The sequence below is a fragment of the Schistocerca nitens genome, chromosome 8, assembly GCF_023898315.1.
Source record: "Schistocerca nitens isolate TAMUIC-IGC-003100 chromosome 8, iqSchNite1.1, whole genome shotgun sequence".
In the NCBI taxonomy this organism is placed as follows: Eukaryota; Metazoa; Arthropoda; class Insecta; order Orthoptera; family Acrididae; genus Schistocerca; species Schistocerca nitens.
The window spans coordinates 447,845,921-447,867,750 of NC_064621.1; the positions used below are offsets into that span (position 1 = coordinate 447,845,921).

The following is a 21,830-nucleotide window of genomic DNA, read 5'->3' on the forward strand; positions in this document are numbered from 1 at the left end:
ACGGCCGTATAGCCGACGGTTCGAGCCACACAAACAAACGGGGCTCAATATACCACAGTTACTGACATCCGATGAAGATGGCATACACGAACAGCGTGTACGTTGACATGTTCCTGATGCTCGGCGAATGCCGACACGATGCCACTGAAGCAGCCATGGCGCACGCAGTGAGACATCCTTGGGGAAGAGCTCCGGCAGTTATTAAGTTCTTACGGGCCGAACAAAGACTTCGGGAAACAGGCAGCTTGGTAATGCGCCGCAGGAACAGACGAAGAACTGCAAGAAGTGAGGACACGGAGGTGTTTGTTTCAGCTGCAGTACAAATGATTCAAATGGCTCTAAGTACTATGGGACTTAACATCTGAGGTCATCAGTCCCCTACCTAAAACTACGTAAACCTAACTAACCTAAGGACGTCACACTCATTCATGCCCGAGGCAGGATTCGAACCTGCGATCACAGCTGCAGCGTGGTTCCGGAATGGAGCGGCTAGAACAACTCGGTCACATAGGCCGGCAGCTGCAGTACACCACTATCCTCCTGTCAGCTTACGAACCGTTGCTGCAGTCGCTGGTGTCAGTCTCAAATGGTTCAAATGGCTCTGAGCACTATGGGACTTGACATCTGAGGTCATCAGTCCCCTCGAACTTCTTTTTTTTTTTTTTTAATTAAGAAAACCATTATAATTGATACAAGTTAACCCACTTCCTTAGCTCATTAGTGGGTCCTAACAATTATACATTTTTGTTAAATTGTGCAGCTAGTTTTTTAGTTTTATAGTGAGCTACAGTTATTAACAACAATGGGCAATTAATATCTACATCTACTGTTTATACCTAGTCCTATAACTAATTGAATTTGTATATATATATTCTGCAGCGTCACATGCGTGCCAGTAAGAATATAAACCTACTATGATATGCCTTGTTCTTCGAGCTAACCCCGAAGAACATGCCCCTGGCACTGGGCAGGCCTCGACGTTATAATTCGCTGCAGTACCTATTCTGATTTCGTATATCTAAGTCCTACAAACTAACTTATCCTACGTCATGTCCGGTGTGTGTCATAATCGGTGGTTGATCCCTACTCCCCCTAGTCCTGCACATGGCGGATTCCAACTCGGAAAGAAGTCGGCCAGTCCATGCACAGGCGGCATGGGAATAGGGCTCTTGGTCGAAATCGGTGATTTTTGTCCTTGTTATTTACTGTATCTCTTTTAGATATTCAATTAGAACTTTTCGTGATACCTCGTTTGCCAAGGTGTTAAGAGTCTGAAAAGTTTCCTCTCGTCTGAGCAATTCATACGTGTCATGGTTGGGAAGTCTGTCTCGTAGTGTGTTTGCGACGTCATTGAAGAGGGGACATTCGTAAACAACATGCTCGGGTGTACCCTCCGGATCGCCACAGTCACACGCTGGTGTCGCCCTTTTCCCAAATCGACATAAGTACGTCGGGTAGGGTCCATGGCCAGTGAGAAAGTGAACCAGACCTCGTGTGGGCTCGAAGTACTTCATTCCCAGGCGTTCCCTCACATCAGGTAGAAACTGGAAGGTTCGTCGTCCAGCCTCTTCTATCACCCAAGTCTCCTGCCAGAGCTCCTCCCCTCTTTGCCTTATTTCTCTTTTATCCCCCACCCTAATACCCATAATATCTACAATCTTCTCGTAGTTACCATTTTTGGCCCAATACCAGGCCGCCTGTTCCCTTATCTTAATGTCCAGAGGGCAAAGTCCCATTATGACTAATAGGGCCCCCCCCCTGTAGATGTTCTGTAGGCACCCACAGCTCTTAGTATCATGCTTCTCTGGACCCTTCTCACTGCCATGGCGGGCACCACCCTCGTGAGGCTGTGCGCCCAGACTCCCGAGCCGTAGCCCACAACTGAGGTTAAGATGCTGTTATGATAAAGTCTAATTAGGTGTGGAGGAAGATGGAATCTTTTGTGGCCTATTGAGATGTTGTTGTTTAGTATCTGAAGGGCTCTTTGGGTGACGGTATCAATGTGTTTTCCGAAACTCCACCTCTCGTCAATGATGACTCCTAGGTAGCGTGTCTCACGTCGTCTGAGAACTGGTGAACCGTCTATTCTGACTGTCGGGTTCCTAATGAGATGTCCTTTTAGCAGAAGGTAAGTAGATTTGCTGGGCGATATCGTCATTTTAGTCGTGTGGCACCACTGTTGGAGTTTATCTAATGCAGTCTCTATTTTCGGTTCGATGGCTTCGCGGCTGCGGCCGCCAACCAACAGGAGGAGGTCATCTGCGTAGGCTATCACCTCTAGCACCTCTTCACTCTGTTGTAAACTATCTAACAAAGGCTCCATATGGATGTCCCAGGAGAGGGGTCCTAAGACGGAACCTTGGGGACATCCTTTAGTAATTGTCTTTCCAACTCTTTCGCTAGAGGATGATAGCCAGACCTCCCGATCCTCGCAATAGCTCCTCAGGCAACCATACAGCGGCCCTGGACACTCTTTCTCCCGCAGGCAGGAGAAGAGCGAAGGCCACCACAGGTTGTCAAAGGCGCCACTGATGTCAACCATGATGCCAACCACGTATTTGTGCGGGGTCGAGCCACAGACCTCGGCCGCCAGGGCGATTGCATCAGATGCCGACCGCCCCGGCCTGAACCCGAACTGCCTGTCACTCATCCCGCACAACACTCGGTGTGCTGTCAATCTGTCAGCCAGCAGTTTTTCCAATATTTTGCCAAATATATCTAGCAGGCAGATCGGCCTGTAAGATTTTACATCTGCGGGATCTTTATCCGGTCCTTTCTTTATGATAACTACGTGTGCCATTTTCCATTTCTTTGGAAACTTTCTCTGTCGGAGGCATTCATTGTACAGATGTGTTAGTGGCGCAGTCAGCTGAGGCGCCAGAAACTGCACCACTCCGCCACAATGCCGTCTGGCCCAGGTGCTTTTCCTCTTTGCAGAGATCTTATATGGGTTGCTACCTCCTCCTCAGAGAAGGGGTAGACAGCTGTCTCATTGGTGTATATTTCTTGGTCTCGATCTCTTAGTTGCTGCTGTCCCTCTGTCTCCCCATCCGCATTGTCGTCAGGCAGCAGGGAGTGGAGGAGGACCCCCGCAGTCTCCTGCCAGGACTCCGTCATCCTATCCCCGTACCTGACTGTTGATAACTCCAGAGGAGAGCGGATTTTTTCTCTCACCAACTTATATGGGAGCCCCCACGGGTCCGTGACTAGCTGGTTGAGCACAAAGTTTTCCCAACTTTTCATTCTAACTTCCCGCAGTTCCTTTTGGAATTTCCGCTTTTCCTCCCTGTACAGCAACTGCCACCTTTGTCGTTCCTGCCAGACGACACTGCGCTGATAATACCTCCTTAGCCTACTTAAACCTAACTAACCTAAGGACATCACACACATCCATGCTAGAGGCAGGATTGGAACCTGCGACCGCAACGGTCGCGTGGTTCCAGACTGTAGCGCCTAGAACCGCTCGGCCACTCCGGCTGGCCTGTCAGTCTCAGATCTGTGTGGCGTATAGTATACGGCCGCAGGTTTCACCCATACCGCCTGTCACTGACCCAGGAGCTGCATGGGAACGATTTCCGCGCAAGAGCTACATTCTGTCAATGGGCCATGCGTAATTTCACGCTGGAGTCTTTCCAAGGTGTTATGTTCTCTGGTGAGTCCACGTTCACAAATTATGATGCAGTGAATCGCCTTAAAGTGCACTACTGGGCCGCAGACAATCGTCGGTGGGTGCGACCTGTCGACCGTCAACTAGGTGGTCTATTAATGTATGGTGTGGAATCCTTGGGGATAAAATCATCGGTCCACACTACTGCCCAGATACACTGACAGGTGAGTTATATCGCGTGTTCATAGTCGACGGTTTGGGTGGTCTCCTTGAACATGTGTGTCTACACACGAGAGTCCCTATGTGTGTGGGGCACGAGGGTCACCCATCCCATTTGCGCGTGCTGTTATGGAAGAACTAAAGAACAGGTTTGGAGGAAGGTGGTTGGGGCGCCATGGTCCTCATTCATGGCCCGCAAGGTCGCCCGATTTAACACCATAAGATTTCTTTCTCTGGGGATATCTAAAGCATCGTGTTTATGTCACTGAGCCGACATCCCCAGATGATCTAAAACGGCGCATCGAGGACGCATGTTGCTCCGTGACACCGGCGATGTTACATCTCGTCCGCAGGTCCTTTAGAGGGCGTATTGCATTGTGCATTCAGGAACATGGACACACATTTGAACATCTCATTTAAATCAACTTCCCACCGCCAGAACACCCATCACCCACCACACAGCCATGTATTATATAAAGTGTGTGGTATCTGCCCCTGAAACTTTGAAGTGTTGTAGCTCCCAAACTAAAAGTGATTGGAATGTAATTTAAATTGATGTAAACACAGTTGATGTTACTGATTCCAGTGCATGATAGAATCAACTACTGTTCCAATTAAAAAATTGTATATTTTTGACGTAACTCTTTGTATAATAACACAATAAGCTATGTTCATAGCTCCGCTGACAGTGTAACGTTTTTTATGGTGATTTACTGCAATAAATATTTCCGTTGCCTATTACTTCGTAACTTACACAGGCAAACACATTTAGTGAAACACCCTGTATGTGTGTGTGTGTGTGTGTGTGTGTGTGACAAAAACACCATGATTCCCCCCCCCCACCCCAAAAAAAAAAAAAAAAGAAGGAATCTAGCAGAATGAGAGCCGTCAGTTGAGTAACCGGATGTGAACGTGTTTCACTAGAGCTGACAGATTATACCATACCCTTCAACTCATAAAAGCAGACTGCAGCCATGCATACATTTAGATCAAGACTGACCACGTCGATGTACACATCACGCCATCCCAGGCGGGTAGCTGGGGTTGCTTCTACACACACAACGCAGTCTACACCAACATGAGCGTCGGGTTTGCCTAGCCTAAAATATTAGCAAGTACATCAGTAATAAATAATTTTAGTATAATGTAGAAAAAAGAGTTGGTAGGTTCACGTATTGCACTGACAGCATCATCTCCACAACACACTGGCTTCGTAGCTTTTGTTTCAGTCGTTTTCAGACCTACGTTTCATATCTCAAACGAGGCATTTGCCGTCATTAATTGAAAATTTTTATCATCACGATGTAAAAATCTGTACAACTGTACAAACCTTTCCGTCTGCATCTACATCCACACCCCGCAAGCCAATTTACGGTGTGTGTTGTAAGCCTCCCTGTCAGTTCTCTAATTTTACCTTCATAATCTTTTCGCGGGACATGCGTCAGAGGACTCAATATAATGGTTGACTCTCCTAGGAACTTACGCTGTCTGAATTATAAACGCCTCTTTTGCGGCGTCTACCAATGAAGTTGGCTGAGTATCTCCGTGACCCTTCCGCGCTTTTAAATCTAAATGAACCGTTTGCTGTTTTTTGGATCTTCTCTATTTCTTCTATCAATCCTATCCGGTATGGCCACCAGACTGACGAACAACCTAATGTATTGGTCGAACGAGGGTTTGGTAAGCTGCCTCTTTTGTAGTTGGACTAAATTTCCTAAGCACTCTTCCAGTGAATCTCATTCTGGCATCTGCCTTACATGCGATCAGTTTTATGTTGTCTTTAAATCGCCCTTTACGCATCCTCACAGATACTTTATGAATATGACTGCTTCCGGTGATCGTTCTGCAATCGTATGTGTATATTTGCTCATTTATGCCTAGCACGTTACCTTTGTTTTTGCTGACGGTCAATCCGTGCCACAAGCACTGTTTCTCTGCAGGCCTTCCTGCATCTTGTTACAATTTTCAACTTCAGGAGAATGTGCTGAGGGCAGTTGAGAAAGACGATCCTACATAAACACGTGGTCCAAAGCTCTCCAACAGAACACAGCCCTTGGAATCTATGTCTGAGGTAAAAATATATACTCAGTTAACCACCGCACAACGTATGGCGAAGAGAACAGGGTACCTGTGTCAGCTACTCTCTACACAGTGAAATTTCCCATAGGTTAAAGGGGGGAAAGAAATATGCTCGTCGCTTCCGCTTCCGTCCGCTTCTTAATTTCTCTTGAATTATTTTCAAATTCTGTATATATGTATGATGAAGGCAGTAGAATTGTACAGTCTACCAGGAAGTGGAACACGAAGATTTTACTGAAAAAGAACACAGGCGAAAAAAATGCAATAAATGCAATATCTGGAAAAACTGAAGTAGATTACAGTATGAGAGTCACAAGAGAAATCCAAGACCGTAACTATAATCTTTTCCAGAAGAACTACATCCCTGGACATGGAGACAGACTTTAAGAGTCCATTTTTCCGCAGAATATTCCATGTGGCCTAGCTGATCATCATCCTGCGCTTGCCGGACTGAGAGGTATAGACATCGCATAAATAAGACAAATTACGCTACCCTTCGAAATATATTGTATCAGCAACAAAGGAAGTGCACTCATAAATAAATTGCCAACTTTTCCGTGTAAATTATCAACTTACTTATAGATCTGTGAAACTGCCTAAATTATAGAGCTGATAAAATTCTTCGCCTTTTGTTACCAAGCCCGAATAACGATTCATCCCTTCCAACAACGGTGCAGAAGAAAATTTCATCGTTAAATCGTTTTCCTTTCAATTTACTCTGCTTTTTCTTTGATCGCGACTTTACAGCGATGGCGTTCCATCTTTAAGGAGTTCCGCATCTCTAAATTCAATTGCCTCTACATAATCCAGAAGATCAGTTGCCGAGTCGGATGCTAATCAGAAACATCAAAGAGCTCTTCCCGTCGTATTTTCTTAGAAGACTAGGTAGTTCTTGGAAAGTGTGGCGAATTTTGTTTTAGGCCGTCAAAAATTAACTTTAGAGTTTGCGTTTTCTCCGCAACTGCTGCTGTATTTGTATGCGAGCAGCTTTTCCGCTCATAAATGAGAAATTACAGTCTCTTTTGAATCAGGAACAGACTACAATGTAATATTGACTGAACATGATGGAAGCATGATTTTTCTGGAAAGCAAATATACCGATGTGAAGGTTTCGCAACATAATATCGTACACTTCGTATATTGTTTGCAAGTATTCATTTTACTAGTGGAATTTATCTATGAATCGCGACGTGTAAGCTAAAACTAGCCTCGGGCCGCGGCTCCAGCTGAAAATCTGTCTTGGGCGCAGAAGCTGAAAAGTTGGGCAATTAAAGTAATGGTCGACATTCAACTTTTCCATTGTATGATTTGCTGTGAGACTGTTAATTCTGTGGAGTGCACAGCAGTATGAATAACGAGCACCAGCAATTATGCTACATATCTTTGCTGCGGACGTTTTAATAAACAACGGATAAAGTTCCAGAAAAGTTCACTGTAGCACTAAAATCGTCACAGTTGGGGAAAACAACTAATTCGTATTCCGCCCTACGACCGAATTTTGTAAAAAATAAAGAGTGTGGTACATCCAATGAGAAATTATAAGTGGACATTCAGTAAAGTAGTTCTGGGTCGAAAGGTTTGTACAAATCTTTTGGAAACAATACTGCAGTCAGTCGGAAGAAAATCAAAGCTAAGATAAACATAATACGAAGTAAAATACGAGAATGCTGTTGGAATCTAGGAAAATGATCTCCTAAGAGTAAAATGTACTGAAGCGCCTCATGATGAGTTATTTCATAACTGTGTGTAAAAGCGAATGTGAAACAGTTAAATTCTATAGTAGTCTAGGCTGTCCCTGTTGGTGTTTCTGAATCCCTGTAGGTCTGTTGACGTAAGTAAACAAAAAAAAAGTAAGATACTCCTTTAGTGAATAGAAGTTTCGTGTAATTTTGACAGTTATGCGCAAATATCTACCACGTTGCTCTTATGATATTCTTAAAACCAGTTATTTAATTTCCGTAATGGCGAATCAAAGTTCTACAATTTTAATTTATTAAGCTTTAGAATATCAGCAGATACAGTCTGAGAGGGAGGTCAGGCTTTTCTGTAACTCATTTATTCTTCTTTTTCCTTAAATATTTGTTATTGTTCTTGAAAATTTCAGACGTTAGAATAACGTTAAGCGTTCTCTATCTGTTGTTTTCGGGTTACCAAAACTGAGGTCTGACGATGGCGCGATCATTTTACTGAATCCATATTCCATTTACGCAATACACAGTCTACATAGAAAGGAAATTTCAGGTACACTTGACATATTTCATGCTGTACAAAAGTAGTGTACCTCACAGGCAAACATATCTTCTTCATTTCTTAGTTGGCGGCAGGCGTTACAAGAATATCTTACTATATATTTGTCAAGAAACTTTGTTTGATAGCTTGCAGAATGACTAGACATTTCAAGTCAACAAATTTTGTAAACAACGTATCAAGCTTTCTCCAAATCGCGACTTTCTATATCATAAAAATTATTTTTTTTTCTCTCAGACATCGAAATCCCTTGTTGACACAACTATTGAGTCAATTTTCAGAGACTGTTTCTAAATAATGATCAGTTTTATCATGAAATGGCTGTTTTCTAAAATAATATTGTTCAGAAACATCTCATGGTTAGTTTTTAAATAATTTTTTTTTGTAATAAGAATATTTTACAATTGGCGTAGTGAGCGCTTGAGCCAAAAAAGGATTGAAATAGGGCGCAGTGCAGCACTGAGCTATTGACTAACGTGATGCAGAATGGTTATAATTTTAATTGTTGAGGAATCGCTGAAAAAATCGACAGTTTGTTTCATGATTTCCATATTTGCGTCGTGTAATTTTTTTCCACTATCTTACTATATATAAGCTTCTAAAAGCACTGTAATAAGTAACAGCAGATGCATACCAGTGTGTGCAAGTACCTTCAGTTGCAGATTAGTATTCATATGATGGAACTGGAAGCCAAGATTCAAAGATCTTTATTATTTTTCTATAATATGTTCAAAAATGGTTCAAATGGCTCTGAGCAGTATGGGACTCAACTGCTGAGGTCATAAGTCCCCTAGAACTTAGAACTACTTAAACCTAACTAACCTAAGGACAACACACACATCCATGCCCGATGCAGGATTCGAACCTGCGACCGTAGCGGTCACGCGGTTCCAGACTGTAGCGCCTAGAACCGCACGGCCACTCACGCCGGCTATAATATGTTAATTATATGCTGTTCCTTACTCGAATTTTTAAAAGATGTTACTGACTACTTATTTCCAAGCATTGGCAACATTAATACCCACTGTAAATTTGGAAAAGAGTTACTTTATCAAATCGACATATGTTTTACTTAAGTAACAAGTTGACGCTAATATCTAAGAAATGGGTCGCAGAGATTAAGATGCTGGACTCTTTTGCAAGGGAATCTGAGTTCCAGTTCTGGCCCTCGTAATTTGATTTAAGGTTCGTTATTCCCACTACTACTGTCAGTGCGGAGCATCAAAAATGGTTCAAATATCTCTGAGCACTATGGGATTTAACTGCTGAGGTCATCAGTCCCCTAGAACTTAGAACTGCTTAAACTCAACTAACCTAAGGACATCACACACACCTATGCCCGAGGCAGGATTCGAACCTGCGATCGTAGCGGTCGCGCGGCTCCAGACTTTAGCGCCTAGAACCGCTCGGCCACTGCGGAGCATCACATTCTAACAAAGTCATAGGGTGGGAGCTTCTTCGGTGCACATACGAATGAGCTTCATTGTTGTTCAATCACTGATAGACGAAACAGACGAAACTGAACGACCTTGCGAATGCCAGCATCGCCAGCATGAATTAACTGAAAAAGAAATCTACATGTGCTTCTATATCTACATCTACATCTACATCCATACCCTGCAAACCTGTGTAAAGAGCGTGGGAGATGTTGCTTCTCACTGTGTTAGTTATTAGATCTCCTTCCTGTTCTATTGATGTACGGAGCAGGGGAAGAATGATTGCTTAAAAGTCTCTCTGTGCGCTATAGTTGCTATCATTACGGGAAAAATTCTTAAGAAGTTATAGCATATTGCTAGATTTATCATTTAAAGCTGATTCTTGAAACTTTGTAAGCAGGATTTCTCGGGATAGTTTGTGTCCATCTTGACGCGTCTGGCAGTTCAGTTTTTTCAGCATCTCTGTGACCTTCTCCTATTAGTCAAACAACCCTATTACTACTTGTGATGCCCTTCTTTGTATCTGTTAAATATTCACTGTTAATCCAATTAGGTACAGTTCCCACACACTTGAGCAGTGTTCTAACATTGGTCGCATGTTTGTTTAGTAAACAATCTCCTTCGAAGACCGATAGCATTTGCCTTCTATTCTAACAAGTAACCAATGAGTCACCGGTTTTACCTACGACTGAGCCCATGTTACTATTACGTTTCACACCCTACAAATTGTTACACCCATTTGTGTCAGTTGACCGAATCCAATCGCAACTCAATAATATTCTTAGCCACAGGATACTATATTTTTTTCATTTCGTGGAATGACATACCTGAACATTTAAAGCAACTAGCCAGTCCTTACATGGCTTTGAAGCCTTATCAAGATCTGATTAGATATTTGTGCAGCTTTTCAGATAATTACGTCGTCATAGATTAACGCACCATATGTGAAAAGTCTGTCAGCAACGTCAATAATGTGCAACACGAACAGTAAGGCTCCCATGTTACTTATACATCCGTCTATAATTCTCCATTCAAGATAATATGCTGCATCCTCCCTGCTACTAAATCGTCAAACCAGTCAAAAACTTGTTTTGATACTTCGTCGGTCGTACTTTAGATAATAAGCGTGTGTGAAGATGGCGTATTATTTGATTTTTTTTATTGCTGCTTGCGCTCTGCAGACATCTGCTTTAGAAGCCGTCTATGGCGAATTGTGGAGGATCGTCTTTAGACGATACAATACGCCGATAGTGCCTAAAGATATTGAGATATACTTGAAACGGGAGTCAAGTATATCATTATTTTCGACTCTCTTTTTTGGAGTTTCTGGTAATGTGAATGTAAGGTGTTAATGTGAGCAGAGATTTTCCGACTATGAGTGTAGCTGGAAGTCAGGTGAGACCGGAAGCCATGTTTAGATGGGCTACAGATTCATATAAAGACAGTGACGATTCTCTATTACAGTAACATTCTCTCTGGACGCTGACGCGTTCCACAGGCCAGTGTCAACGCAAACGCCTCCCTCGAGCGATGAGCGAGGCGTCACATTCCACGCCTCGGCACACAAAGGCCGCTCGAAATTATTAAACTACCTGTTTGACACGGCGGCCCTTATTAAACCCCGACGAAACGACGGGGGCCGGCGGGCGTAATAGCTTCTGTTGTCTTCGGGTCGTAAGCTCCCTCTACAACGTTTTTCTGCTCTTCCAGGAACTAAACTATTCCGACGTCACCAGTAAATCATTATTTCTACACGCGAAGTTTATGTCTTTCTAGAGGGCGCCAATCACGGATGATTTCCAATTCGTTAAAAACTTTAGTCTGATAAATGCCATCAATATGACAATATATTTCTTTTAAATGTGAATACAGTGACAGAGCAATATTACAGTCATTACCGCGTTGGCCACCGTGAGAATCTTTCCATGATTTGGCGAACAAATACCATGCACTCTGAAGATAGTCACTGCATGGCCGAAACTCGTAATGATTGTAATCATATTCTGTGTATCCAACATAAAAAAGACAACCGCCCTGCTTCATAGAATGAAGATTTATCAATATAGCCATAACAAAAACACATCACCGTTTGCTAGACAGACAAATTTGTCGAAAGTAAAATAAAATTATTCGTAGCTGAGGAAAGAGATAATGAAGTATAACTCTGTTATTCGTAGATTCAAAGAAACCGAAAGCGCTTGTAACCAACCATGCCGGAAATTCGGTAACACTGTCTTACTTGCTTAGTTCGATGACACTAACATCAACAAAAAAGGTGTTTCTGCGTAGTTGCTTATAGAAAACTAAAAGAGGAAGTTGTGTCGAAGTAGATACGTTCAGATTACTAGTATATGTATTTTAGCCCGCATCTCGTGGTCGTGCGGTAGCGTTCTCGCTTCCCACGCCCGGGTTCCCGCGTTCGATTCCCGGCGGGGTCAGGGATTTTCTCTGCCTCGTGATGACTGGGTGTTGTGTGCTGTCCTTAGGTTAGCTAGGTTTAAGTAGTTCTAAGTTCTAGGGGACTGATGACCATAGATGTTAAGTCCCATAGTGCTCAGAGCCATTTGAACCATTTTTTTTTTTTGTATTTTATTTCGCAATCCCCATAGGAACGTAATTGAAGAGTGCCCTACGTCATTTTCATTTCAGAAAATTAACCGGGGAAAAAATGTGTAAGTCTTCGTACAGTCATAAAAACTCAAAAATTTCATCGCAGTTTTACCAATACCTTGTGTACAGGTGTTAAAATCGTTTTACGATCTACTTGAATGAGTAGAATTTATTGAACAGCTTCTAGTGAAAACAAAGGCTTGTTTTACGACACGTCCTTATGTTTCTTTTCCCAGTTATCTTCACAGTATTCCAGTGCTGAGTGAATCGTTCATCTTCCGAGGTCACACGAGAGTCCATCTGAGGACGCGTTACACCTAATCATAAATCGCCCAAGAAACCGTTTTTTCATAGCTGATGTTAAACGTAGACACAGATTCATGTCGTTTGGTATCATTACCAAAAAATACAATGAAAAACATAACTTACGGGATTTTCTAAATCTCTGAATCGACATTATGGGCGACTATTATATCAGCATTAAAAGCCCACCTGGCAACATCGACACTTGGCACAGTGACAAAAATATTTAGTGCACTGGAGAAGTTGACCACGGGTCGTATGTGGTACTCATCGTGTGCACGTGTGCAGTGTCAGTCTGCTGATAGTATGCAGTACATTATATCTTCTCCCCTCCACAGTACATTTTCTGCACTTGATAGACATCTTCGAAAAACACAGAGGCTTCGTATTGAGCACAAAACTGGCAAACGGTGCCCTGTGAAATATTGCATTCTGAGGACGCCGTTATAAAGAGTTTTGATAAAGACTAGATCCTGCAGATAGTGCAAGAACTAAGGCCATTCTATTTCTTACCTCATTTGCAATCTGTGCTAGGTATTCTGCCTTTCACATAGGCGTGTTATTCACAAATGAATAGAATCAGAGCACAAAAAGAAATATCTGATTGGGGAAGGGAGTATGCTGTTCAGTTTCCAAGGGAATCTATTTCGGAAGCAAACCCCTCAATGCCGCCACCGCCCTAAGGACGCCAACAGCCTATTGTGATTCGTATTTGAAATATTGCAAAATAGCTGTAAGCTTCTTCCGCCGTACTATGTAATGTTCTTTAGAAAGCTTACTGAAATGGTGAAGCTAATTAACCAGCTCCAGTGCACCTCGTTAAAGAACTTGTGAACCGTATCCCTAGCTGTGCGAAGTGAACCGTAGCTGCAGCGCGATTGAGCCGCAGCACATTTCAGTGTTTATACCTGAGCACAGCCAGTTACCGACTTCCGAGAACATTGGATACCTGGAGTAGGACTCTTGCGTCGTATGCAATTTGGCGTAATTTAACGCTCTTTGAAATTTTACTTTGGAAGCATCTGAAGAACGAAGTGTATACGCTATTATAGTTTGTGTCTTAGCTAACCGTATTGCCCGGAACAGTTATGTGAAGTAACTGTAATCTCGTTGAGTGAGTAGAATTGTAGAATTTTTAACACTGAAGAATTTTTAACATTGTGCAGCCCTGTCAACAACTGTGATAACTGAACATGTAACACGTCAGGCTCAGTTGCAAATAGAAAACAAACTTTACCCAGGTTTCAGCCAAAATAATTTGGCCTCCTGCAGAAGCGAGTGACGCTAAACTACTGCATGCCAAAGTTCCAGTGCAGCTCTCGCGGTCTACCGACCTCGTCCACGTAGTGGGGCCTGCTGTTTCTCTTCAGCCCAACTAATGTAGATTATGACTGGTTACTACGGTGCTACAGTTTTATATGTGACATGGCCAAACTTTGGCATGCAGTAGTTTAATGTCACTCGCTTCTGAAGAAGGCCAAATTATTTTGGCTGAAACCTGGGTAAAGTTTGGTTTCTATTTGCAACTGAGGCTGACGTGTTACATGTTTGAGTAGAATTGTCTTCAGTGATGAGTTCTCCTTCAGACTGAATCCCGGTGACCAGCAAAGAGGTGTCTGGAAACGACCCGGATAGCGGTGGGGTACCAATCCGAATGTCACCCACCATACGGTCCAGCAACCAGGAGTGCCATTTCTCTTCATAACAGGACTCCTTTGGTCGTTATCCGAGACACACTTAGAGCACAGCTCTACGTCGACGATATTGTACGCCCTTCATGGCAAGCCATCCTGGGCTTATATTTCAGCAAGATGATGCCCCTCCGCACACGCCGAGGGTGTCCGCTGCTTATCTTGTGCTTGCCAAACGCTACCTTGCCGAGCAGTGTCACCGGATTCCTCCCCTAGTGAGTACGCTTGGAGCATTATGGGTAGTTCCCTCCAAGCGACTCGGAATTTTGACGATCCAATGCGCCAGTTGGACAGAACTTGACACGATATCCCTCAGGGGGACATCCAACAACTGTATCAATACCAAGCAGAATAACTGCTTGCATAAGGACCTGAGGCGGACAAACACTTCAAGAGTTGCTCAATTTTTGAAGCTCTTTCTCTTGAATCCATCATCCAATTCTTCTGAAGTTGTAATCAGTTGTTCGTTCTGTGTCAAGGCATTAAGATCTTAGCAAGGCTCAGTGTAGACTGTATAAACGTTGCTAATTTATTCGAACATACTTTAAACACAATTTACATGGAGCTGTATTAATTTATTCTCATCATTTAATACGGCCTATTGCGCTAGTGCATACAAGATATCTGAGTATTGTGTTACAGATAATGTTTGGTAGACATGACATCACGTCTCGAGGAAACTGATTTTGAACGAGAGTAATAGTAACAATTCTGTGCGGTTGAACGCCTGGTGCAAGTCTTTCGACTGGATGCCACTTTAGTTACCAGAACCTGTCCCAATAACCATACGATGGAAGGGAAGCTTAACTTGGAATCAGAACAATATGCGGTTCCTCGCAAATCTTTACGTTACTATAATTTTCGTTGGTCCATCTGGACTGCGATCCCACGACCTTTCGGTTTTTCAGCACGCGGTGTACCACTAGACCACAAAACCCAATAGAATGTGGGGTATTAATCGGTGCAATGTGGGTAGTAGCATACCTTAGAATTCGGGCTTAAAAGCTCAACGGTATCCTGTTTGGGTCTTTAACAGTGTAGGTACAATAATGTGCCGCGTCACCCAGACTGCATTGGAAAAAAATCGCCCCATGGACTTGAACAGTCACGACCTACTCATATTCCATTGACGACAGACGCAAAGATGTTGGTCTGGCATCATATAAAATTAATTGTTGGTAAGGCGGGTGCCAGGTTGAGATTCATTGGGGGAGCCCTTAGAAAATGTAGTCCATCAGCAAAGGAGATGGCTTACAAAACACTCGTTCGACCTATACTTGAGTATTGCTCATCAGTGTGGGATCCATACCAGGTCGGGTTGACAGAGGAGATAGAGAAGATCCAAAGAAGAGCGGCACGTTCCGTCACAGGGTTATTTGGTAAGTGTGATAGCGTTACGGAGATGTTTAGTAAACTTAAGTGGGAGATTCTGGAAGAGAGGCGCTCTGCATCGCGGTGTAGCTTACTGTCCAGGTTTCGAGAGGGTGCGTTTCTGGATGAGGTATCGAATATATTGCTCCCCCCTACTTATACCTCCCGAGGAGATCACGAGTGTAAAATTAGAGAGATTCGAGCGCGCACGGAGGCTTTCCGGCAGTCGTTATTCCCGCGTATCATTCGCGACTGGAACAGGAAAGAGAGGTAATGACAGTAGCACATAAAGTGCCCTCCGCCACACACCGTTGGGTGGCTTGCGGAGTATAAATGTAGATGTAGATGTATCCCTGGGCCGTCGTCACTGGATCTTGGAGTAGTGGCAGCGTGTAGCATTGCCCGAGTAGCACCCGTTTCATTTACGTTGAGGTGATGGGAGCCTAATAATGCTTTACGTGTACTGTCCGGAAACAAATGCACTGCAAGGTTTTCTACAAATGGCGACCTACATCACAGCCAGTGTGTTCCAACACGCGTTGCGCGCTCAGTGTGAATTAGTTGTCTGACAAAAAAAGTAAAAAGATTACACACGCACAAGGTGAAGAGGAATGAAAATGGAAATCCACGGGTTGAAAAGTGAGATTATTGCAGTGAACACAAAAACGACTTACAGTTATAAAGAACCACCAAGAGTACATCGGGGGCTCTTGCTGGCCACGGGAGTCCTCTACATCACGCGAACAGTTCTTAGGGACACAGGACACAGGTGGACGACCATTATCCTGTTGTTGAAAAGTGGCATCACTATACCGTGACGTGAGAGGTAGCAAAATAAGAAGCAGGATACCGTGACGTAATCGCTACCATCTTTGACCTGGTGTCATATCCGATGGCCAGGAATAACACTGCTATGCCTCTCCAGAACGGACACTTGCCAAGCTCGCTGCCACATCCGCTGACATTGGTCATTCGGGGTAGTGCAGAACCGCGATTGATTGCTGAGCACATTAGGACGACGTTCATCACCAGTCCACGCTTCCCAGTCATGATAGCACTCGAAATGCTGCCCTTTGTGTTGTGGTGTGACGGCAGCCTACAGATTAGACTTGCATCCCTTAGTCCGACCGCAGCTAGTTACCGACCAACGGTGTAAGATGGCACGGAGTGTTACTGGGAGTCCGTTACTCGTTCTCGGATGGCAGAAGCGGATAGGATGGGGCTGTGATTTGTTTGGTGCGATATTTCCTTGCAGTGGTCAGATATGGTTAACCAGAAGTTTGACGGCGAACATGTCCGCCATCACGTACACACGCAGTCACATCTGAATGATTCATAAATCTGGATATTGCACCATTCGACAAGCCAGCCGAATGGAGGGCCACAACTTTCTCTGTCAGATGCTGATAACTCTGTCTCACACGTGTGCACGGATACTCCATGTTATTCTCAGTAATCACTCAACATCTGAAACTGCTCACGCCACTTATTTACCCTACCATGAATAATAACAAAACTACACACGAACAACATTAATCCAGTCTGGTGGCCGTCATACTGTCACAGAGATTTCAGCTCTAATCTACATATAAGTCTATGGCGTGTACATACAGGGTGGTGCACGAAATGTGTTACCATTTTGTTTTTGAATATAAAGTTTATTGTCAATACAATCTGAAAGGAACATATACTACAATGAAGAGCCGTCCATGGAAATTTGTTCTAACTCAGCACATGCTCTATCCCGCATCTCGTGGTCGTGCGGTAGCGTTCTCGCTTCCCACGCCTGGGTTCCCGGGTTCGATTCCCGGCGGGGTCAGGGATTTTCTCTGCCTCGTGATGGCTGGGTGTTGTGTGCTGTCCTTAGGTTAGTTAGGTTTAAGTAGTTCTAAGTTCTAGGGGACTTATGACCACAGCAGTTGAGTCCTATAGTGCTCAGAGCCATTTGAATCAGCACATGCTCAATATGTCCACCATTTCGTTTCCTACCTTCCTTCAAACGAACACTCAAGTTAGTGATTACCCTACGGCGCATGTCTTCCGTAATTTCACTGCAAGCTTGAAGAATAAGTCTTCTGAGGTCCATTAAATGTCATGGCCGTTTCGGGAAATTTTTTTCCTTTAGGTACCCCCAAAGAAAAAAGTCTGGACTATTGGGGGGCCAATTTTGTCCGTCATTGAAGCGACCTGGAAACCTGAGTGAAATGATCCGCATGTCGAAATTCTCGTGTAAAACCTCCAGTGTTTGCAGTATGTGGCCTTGCTCCATCTTGCATGAACCACTGCGTGTTGAAGGGCAAGGCAGTAGCAAGAAGCTGTGGAATGAACCTATTGCGAAGCATGCTCAAATAACGCTCTCTGTTCACAATTTCTTCAAAGAAAAAGGGTCCAATAAGTCCGTGACTGGAAATTGCTGCCCACGCTGTAATCCTCGGAGCATAATGTTGTCGTTCATGAAGCACTTGTGGGTTTTCAGTGGCCCAAAAGCGTACATTCTGTTTGTTAACGACACCGTCTAAGTGAAAATGCGCCTCGTCTGAAAACCAAACTTTGTTGAGAGTTTCTTCCCTATCCTATGCTCACTGAGGAAACAGCAGTCTCTGCTGCTTGTGTTCTTCAGTGAGCTTCTGTGCACAGGTCATCTTTTATGGGTACATACGGAGGTCACTTTTAAGGATGCGTTGAACGGAGCGTCTGGATATTCCCAGTTGCACTGCTGCCTTTCTACACGATTTCCAGGGACTTCTCTGTACAGCAACTCGTACCGCTTCAATATTCTCCGGCGAACAAACAGGCTTAGGCAGAGGTCGCTTCGCTTCCAATACTGTTCCTTCCTGTACAAATTTATCGTACAACCTGTGGATGGTCTTCTTGCAAGGGACCCATCATGTGTTAAACTGTTTCGAAAGCCAGCCGGTGTGGCCGTGCGGTTCTAGGCGCCTCAGTCTGGAACCGCGAGACCGCTACGGTCGCAGGTTCGAATCCTGCCTCGGGCATGGATGTGTGTGATGTCATTAGGTTAGTTAGGTTTATGTAGTTCTAAGTTCTAGGGGACTGATGTCCTCAGATGTTAAGCCCCATAGTGTTCAGAGCCATTTGAACCATTTTTTGTTGTCGAAAACGCCTCTGAGTCACAACAAGGCTTTTCGTTTCATGAAAAAGTAACACAATTGCCGATCGTTGCTGTGTCGTCAGTCTTCCATTGTCAGCCATTGCTGCGGCAGTATCGTGAATTGCACGTCATTTCGTAACTCATTTGTTTTTCGAAGCTCTGCTGGTACTGCTGTAGAGAGATCCCAGCGGCATATCTAATGTGCGTCGTAAATTGTGAAGGAAACAATTGGTAAAACATTTCGTGCGCCACCCTGTTGCTTTGCGGTGTCTGACGGTGCCTTTCGTCTCGTTGCAGCCCTGGCGCCGCTGGTCCTCCGCGGGGCCTGCCCGACGTGCACGCCAGAGGAGACGCGTCAGATCCAGCGCACCCTGTCGCACATCCAGAGGAACTACCCCAAGGAGTGGAGCAAGCTGGTCAAGCAGTACGCTGGCTTCTAGTCACGGACGCCGCCGCCGCTGCCGCCGCCACTCGTTCGTTTACTTAAGCTCCGGCCCGGAGCCGCGGAAAGCCGAATTAACGATGCACTGTTCAAGAATACCCCGTGCGGGTTCTCTGAAGACCGTCGCCACCTACTGTGTTGCATCTGAACTCTTTCTGTAAACGGAAGGAGGAATATCTTCCGTACAGCCACTGGACCCACTATGTTCATTACAGTTTTACATCTTTGGGAGGATAAACTGAACGCTAATTTGCCCAGTGGCACGATAGTGTTATTCAAATGTACTACACTCCCAAAACTTGTCGTAATTCCATTTACAATGGCCCAGTTTTTTAACACGCTATCTTTTACAATATTTGAAACAAGGAAAAAATGTCAACAAAGGAATTTCTTCATATGACATGTGATTTAACAATATCTTTCAACAACACAGGTGTCGCATATGTGCAATCCAGCATGACGCCTCTATGGCGTAATAACTCCAGAAACCGGTGACTTTTCTTGTTAGATGTAGCACTTATTATCCTAATCTTAAGTATAGTACGATAGTAATTTAACTGCTAGTTTAGCCATTGCATTTTCTTCAGAAAACTAAGATTAACCTCACTCAGTTTGTGTGGCAGAAACCTCTGTCTCCATCAATGTGTTTTTGTAAGAATTTTTATTGGACAACAATAAAGTAATTAAAATATTATCTCTGTTGTTGCGTTGGAGTGTACTGTAAACAGAGCCGCAGAGTTTTTTCGTTTTTATGACGACGTAACTCACCATTACGCTGTCGCTGCTGCAGAACACGCTGTTGCATTAAAATTAAACTTTTACGATGCTCCTCCCGCTCTTATTAATTTTGCGCAAGGTATTACGATCCATAAAGTGTGCTACCCACTAAAAAAGTTGCATCACGCTTTGTTAATAACGGGCGTAACGACACCGGCAGCACTAAAAGTTATAGGCTGACTACACTCAACGAGACGTCGTTGCCTGTGGGCTGGAGCAGAGGGGCAATGTATGTGGAGATACTACTGGTGCTGACGCCCCTTCATCGATAATTGTACTAAACCACACCAGAGTTTACTACATCGTGGCAGCTCCATTAGGATTCATAAGACTCGTCAAGAGGGATGTCGGACCAAGGGACTAGTTAAACTGAGTGGCCAAAAATCACTGCAAAGGCTGTGCCATTTTAAGACATATCATATATAGTGTTGCAGCTTTTGCAGCAGGTGTTGCGTGGGGCGTGAGTGTTAAGACACGATATCTGAGCCATACGTTAAATGCAGCTTTTTAGTGAAGATGGTAGCACGTCAAAAAACGAGGTAACACACAATGAACGTGGGATGACAATCGGTGCAAGACGCACTGGTGATAATAAAACACAAGAATTCTGATTTCCGAGACCAACATTGTTTACAATGGATCTTCAGTGCAGTCCTGACAATATTTCCACGCGTGTAAAATGCCGAGCAGGATGGCCACAATTGTTGCGCGGGCAGGCGTTAATTTGCCCCCAGAGTTACGGTCTGCCGTGAGTCCAGTTTTTGGTTTTTTAAAAAACACGTTAGTCTTATGATTGGTTTGGAGGGCCCCGCAAAGAATTTCTCTCCTCTGTCAACCTCTTCATCTCACAGTAGCACCTGCACCCTACGTCCTCAATTATTTTCTGGGTGTATTCCAATCTCTGTCTCCCCCTACAGGTTTTACACTCTACAGCTCCCTCCTCTAGTACCAAGTAGGTTATTCCCTGATGCCTTAACACATGTCCTATCATCCTCTCTTTTCATCTTTTCACTATTTCCATATGTTCTTTTTTCGCCGAATCTGCGGAGGACTTTCTCATTCTTTATCTTATCTGCCCACCTGATTTTCATCATTCTTCTGTAGCATCCTTCAATTTTTTTCTGTTCTGGTTTTGCCACCGTTCATGAGGCACTACCGTAGAATGTTGTGTCGTAAGCGTACATTCCCCGGAAATTTCTTCCTCGTGTTTAGGCCTTTGTTTACTACTAATAGATGTCTTTTAGCTGTGAAGCCATTTCAGCCTCTGCTGGTCTGCATTTCCATGTCCTCCTTAATTCCAAGATATCAGAATAACTTCGTCTACTTCGTCGCCACCAAGTCTGATAAGTTTATCTCTATTCTTATATCTGCAACACGTCAATCCACATTCTGTATTCATTAGTCTGCTCATTCCTTTCAACGGCTCCTGTAGTTCGTCTTCAGTTTCACTGGGGATTTCAATGTCAGCAACGAATCCTTCACTCTGAATTTTAATCCCACTCTTGAACCTTTCTCTCATTCCCTTCATTGCTCCTTCGATGCTTAGACTTAGTAGGGGCGAAGCCTGCTTCTCTGTCTTACACTGTTTTTAATCCGAGAAATTCGTTCTTAGTCTTCCTATCTTACTGTTCCCTATCGATTCTTGTACAGGTCTTTCCCTATAGTTTACTCCTATTTTTCTCAGAACTTTTAACATTCTGTACAACTTTGCACTATCGAACGCTTTTTCTAGGTCACAAATCATATGATCGTGTCTTGATTTTTCTTCAGTTTTGCTTCCACTATCAAGCGCAGTGTCAGAACTGCCTCCCTGATACATGTACCTTTCCTAAAGTCAAACTGATCGTCATCTAACACATCCTCAATTTTCTTTTCCTTTCTTCTGTGTATTAGGCTTGCCAGCAGCTTGGATGTATGAGCTGTTAAGCTAACTGTA

At 43.9% G+C, this 21,830-nt stretch overlaps 1 protein-coding gene across 1 annotated transcript in view; it reads left to right on the top strand.

Annotated features, from left to right (window-relative positions):
* LOC126198758 (uncharacterized) overlaps positions 1–19,811 on the top strand; it is a 146,987-nt gene extending 127,176 nt beyond the window's left edge. The window contains exon 3 of the mRNA XM_049935314.1: positions 18,973–19,811. Coding sequence (XP_049791271.1) covers positions 18,973–19,115 — 143 coding nt within the window. The 3' untranslated portion in view covers positions 19,116–19,811. The remainder of the gene's footprint in view (positions 1–18,972) is intronic.
* The last annotated feature ends 2,019 nt before the right edge of the window (positions 19,812–21,830 follow it).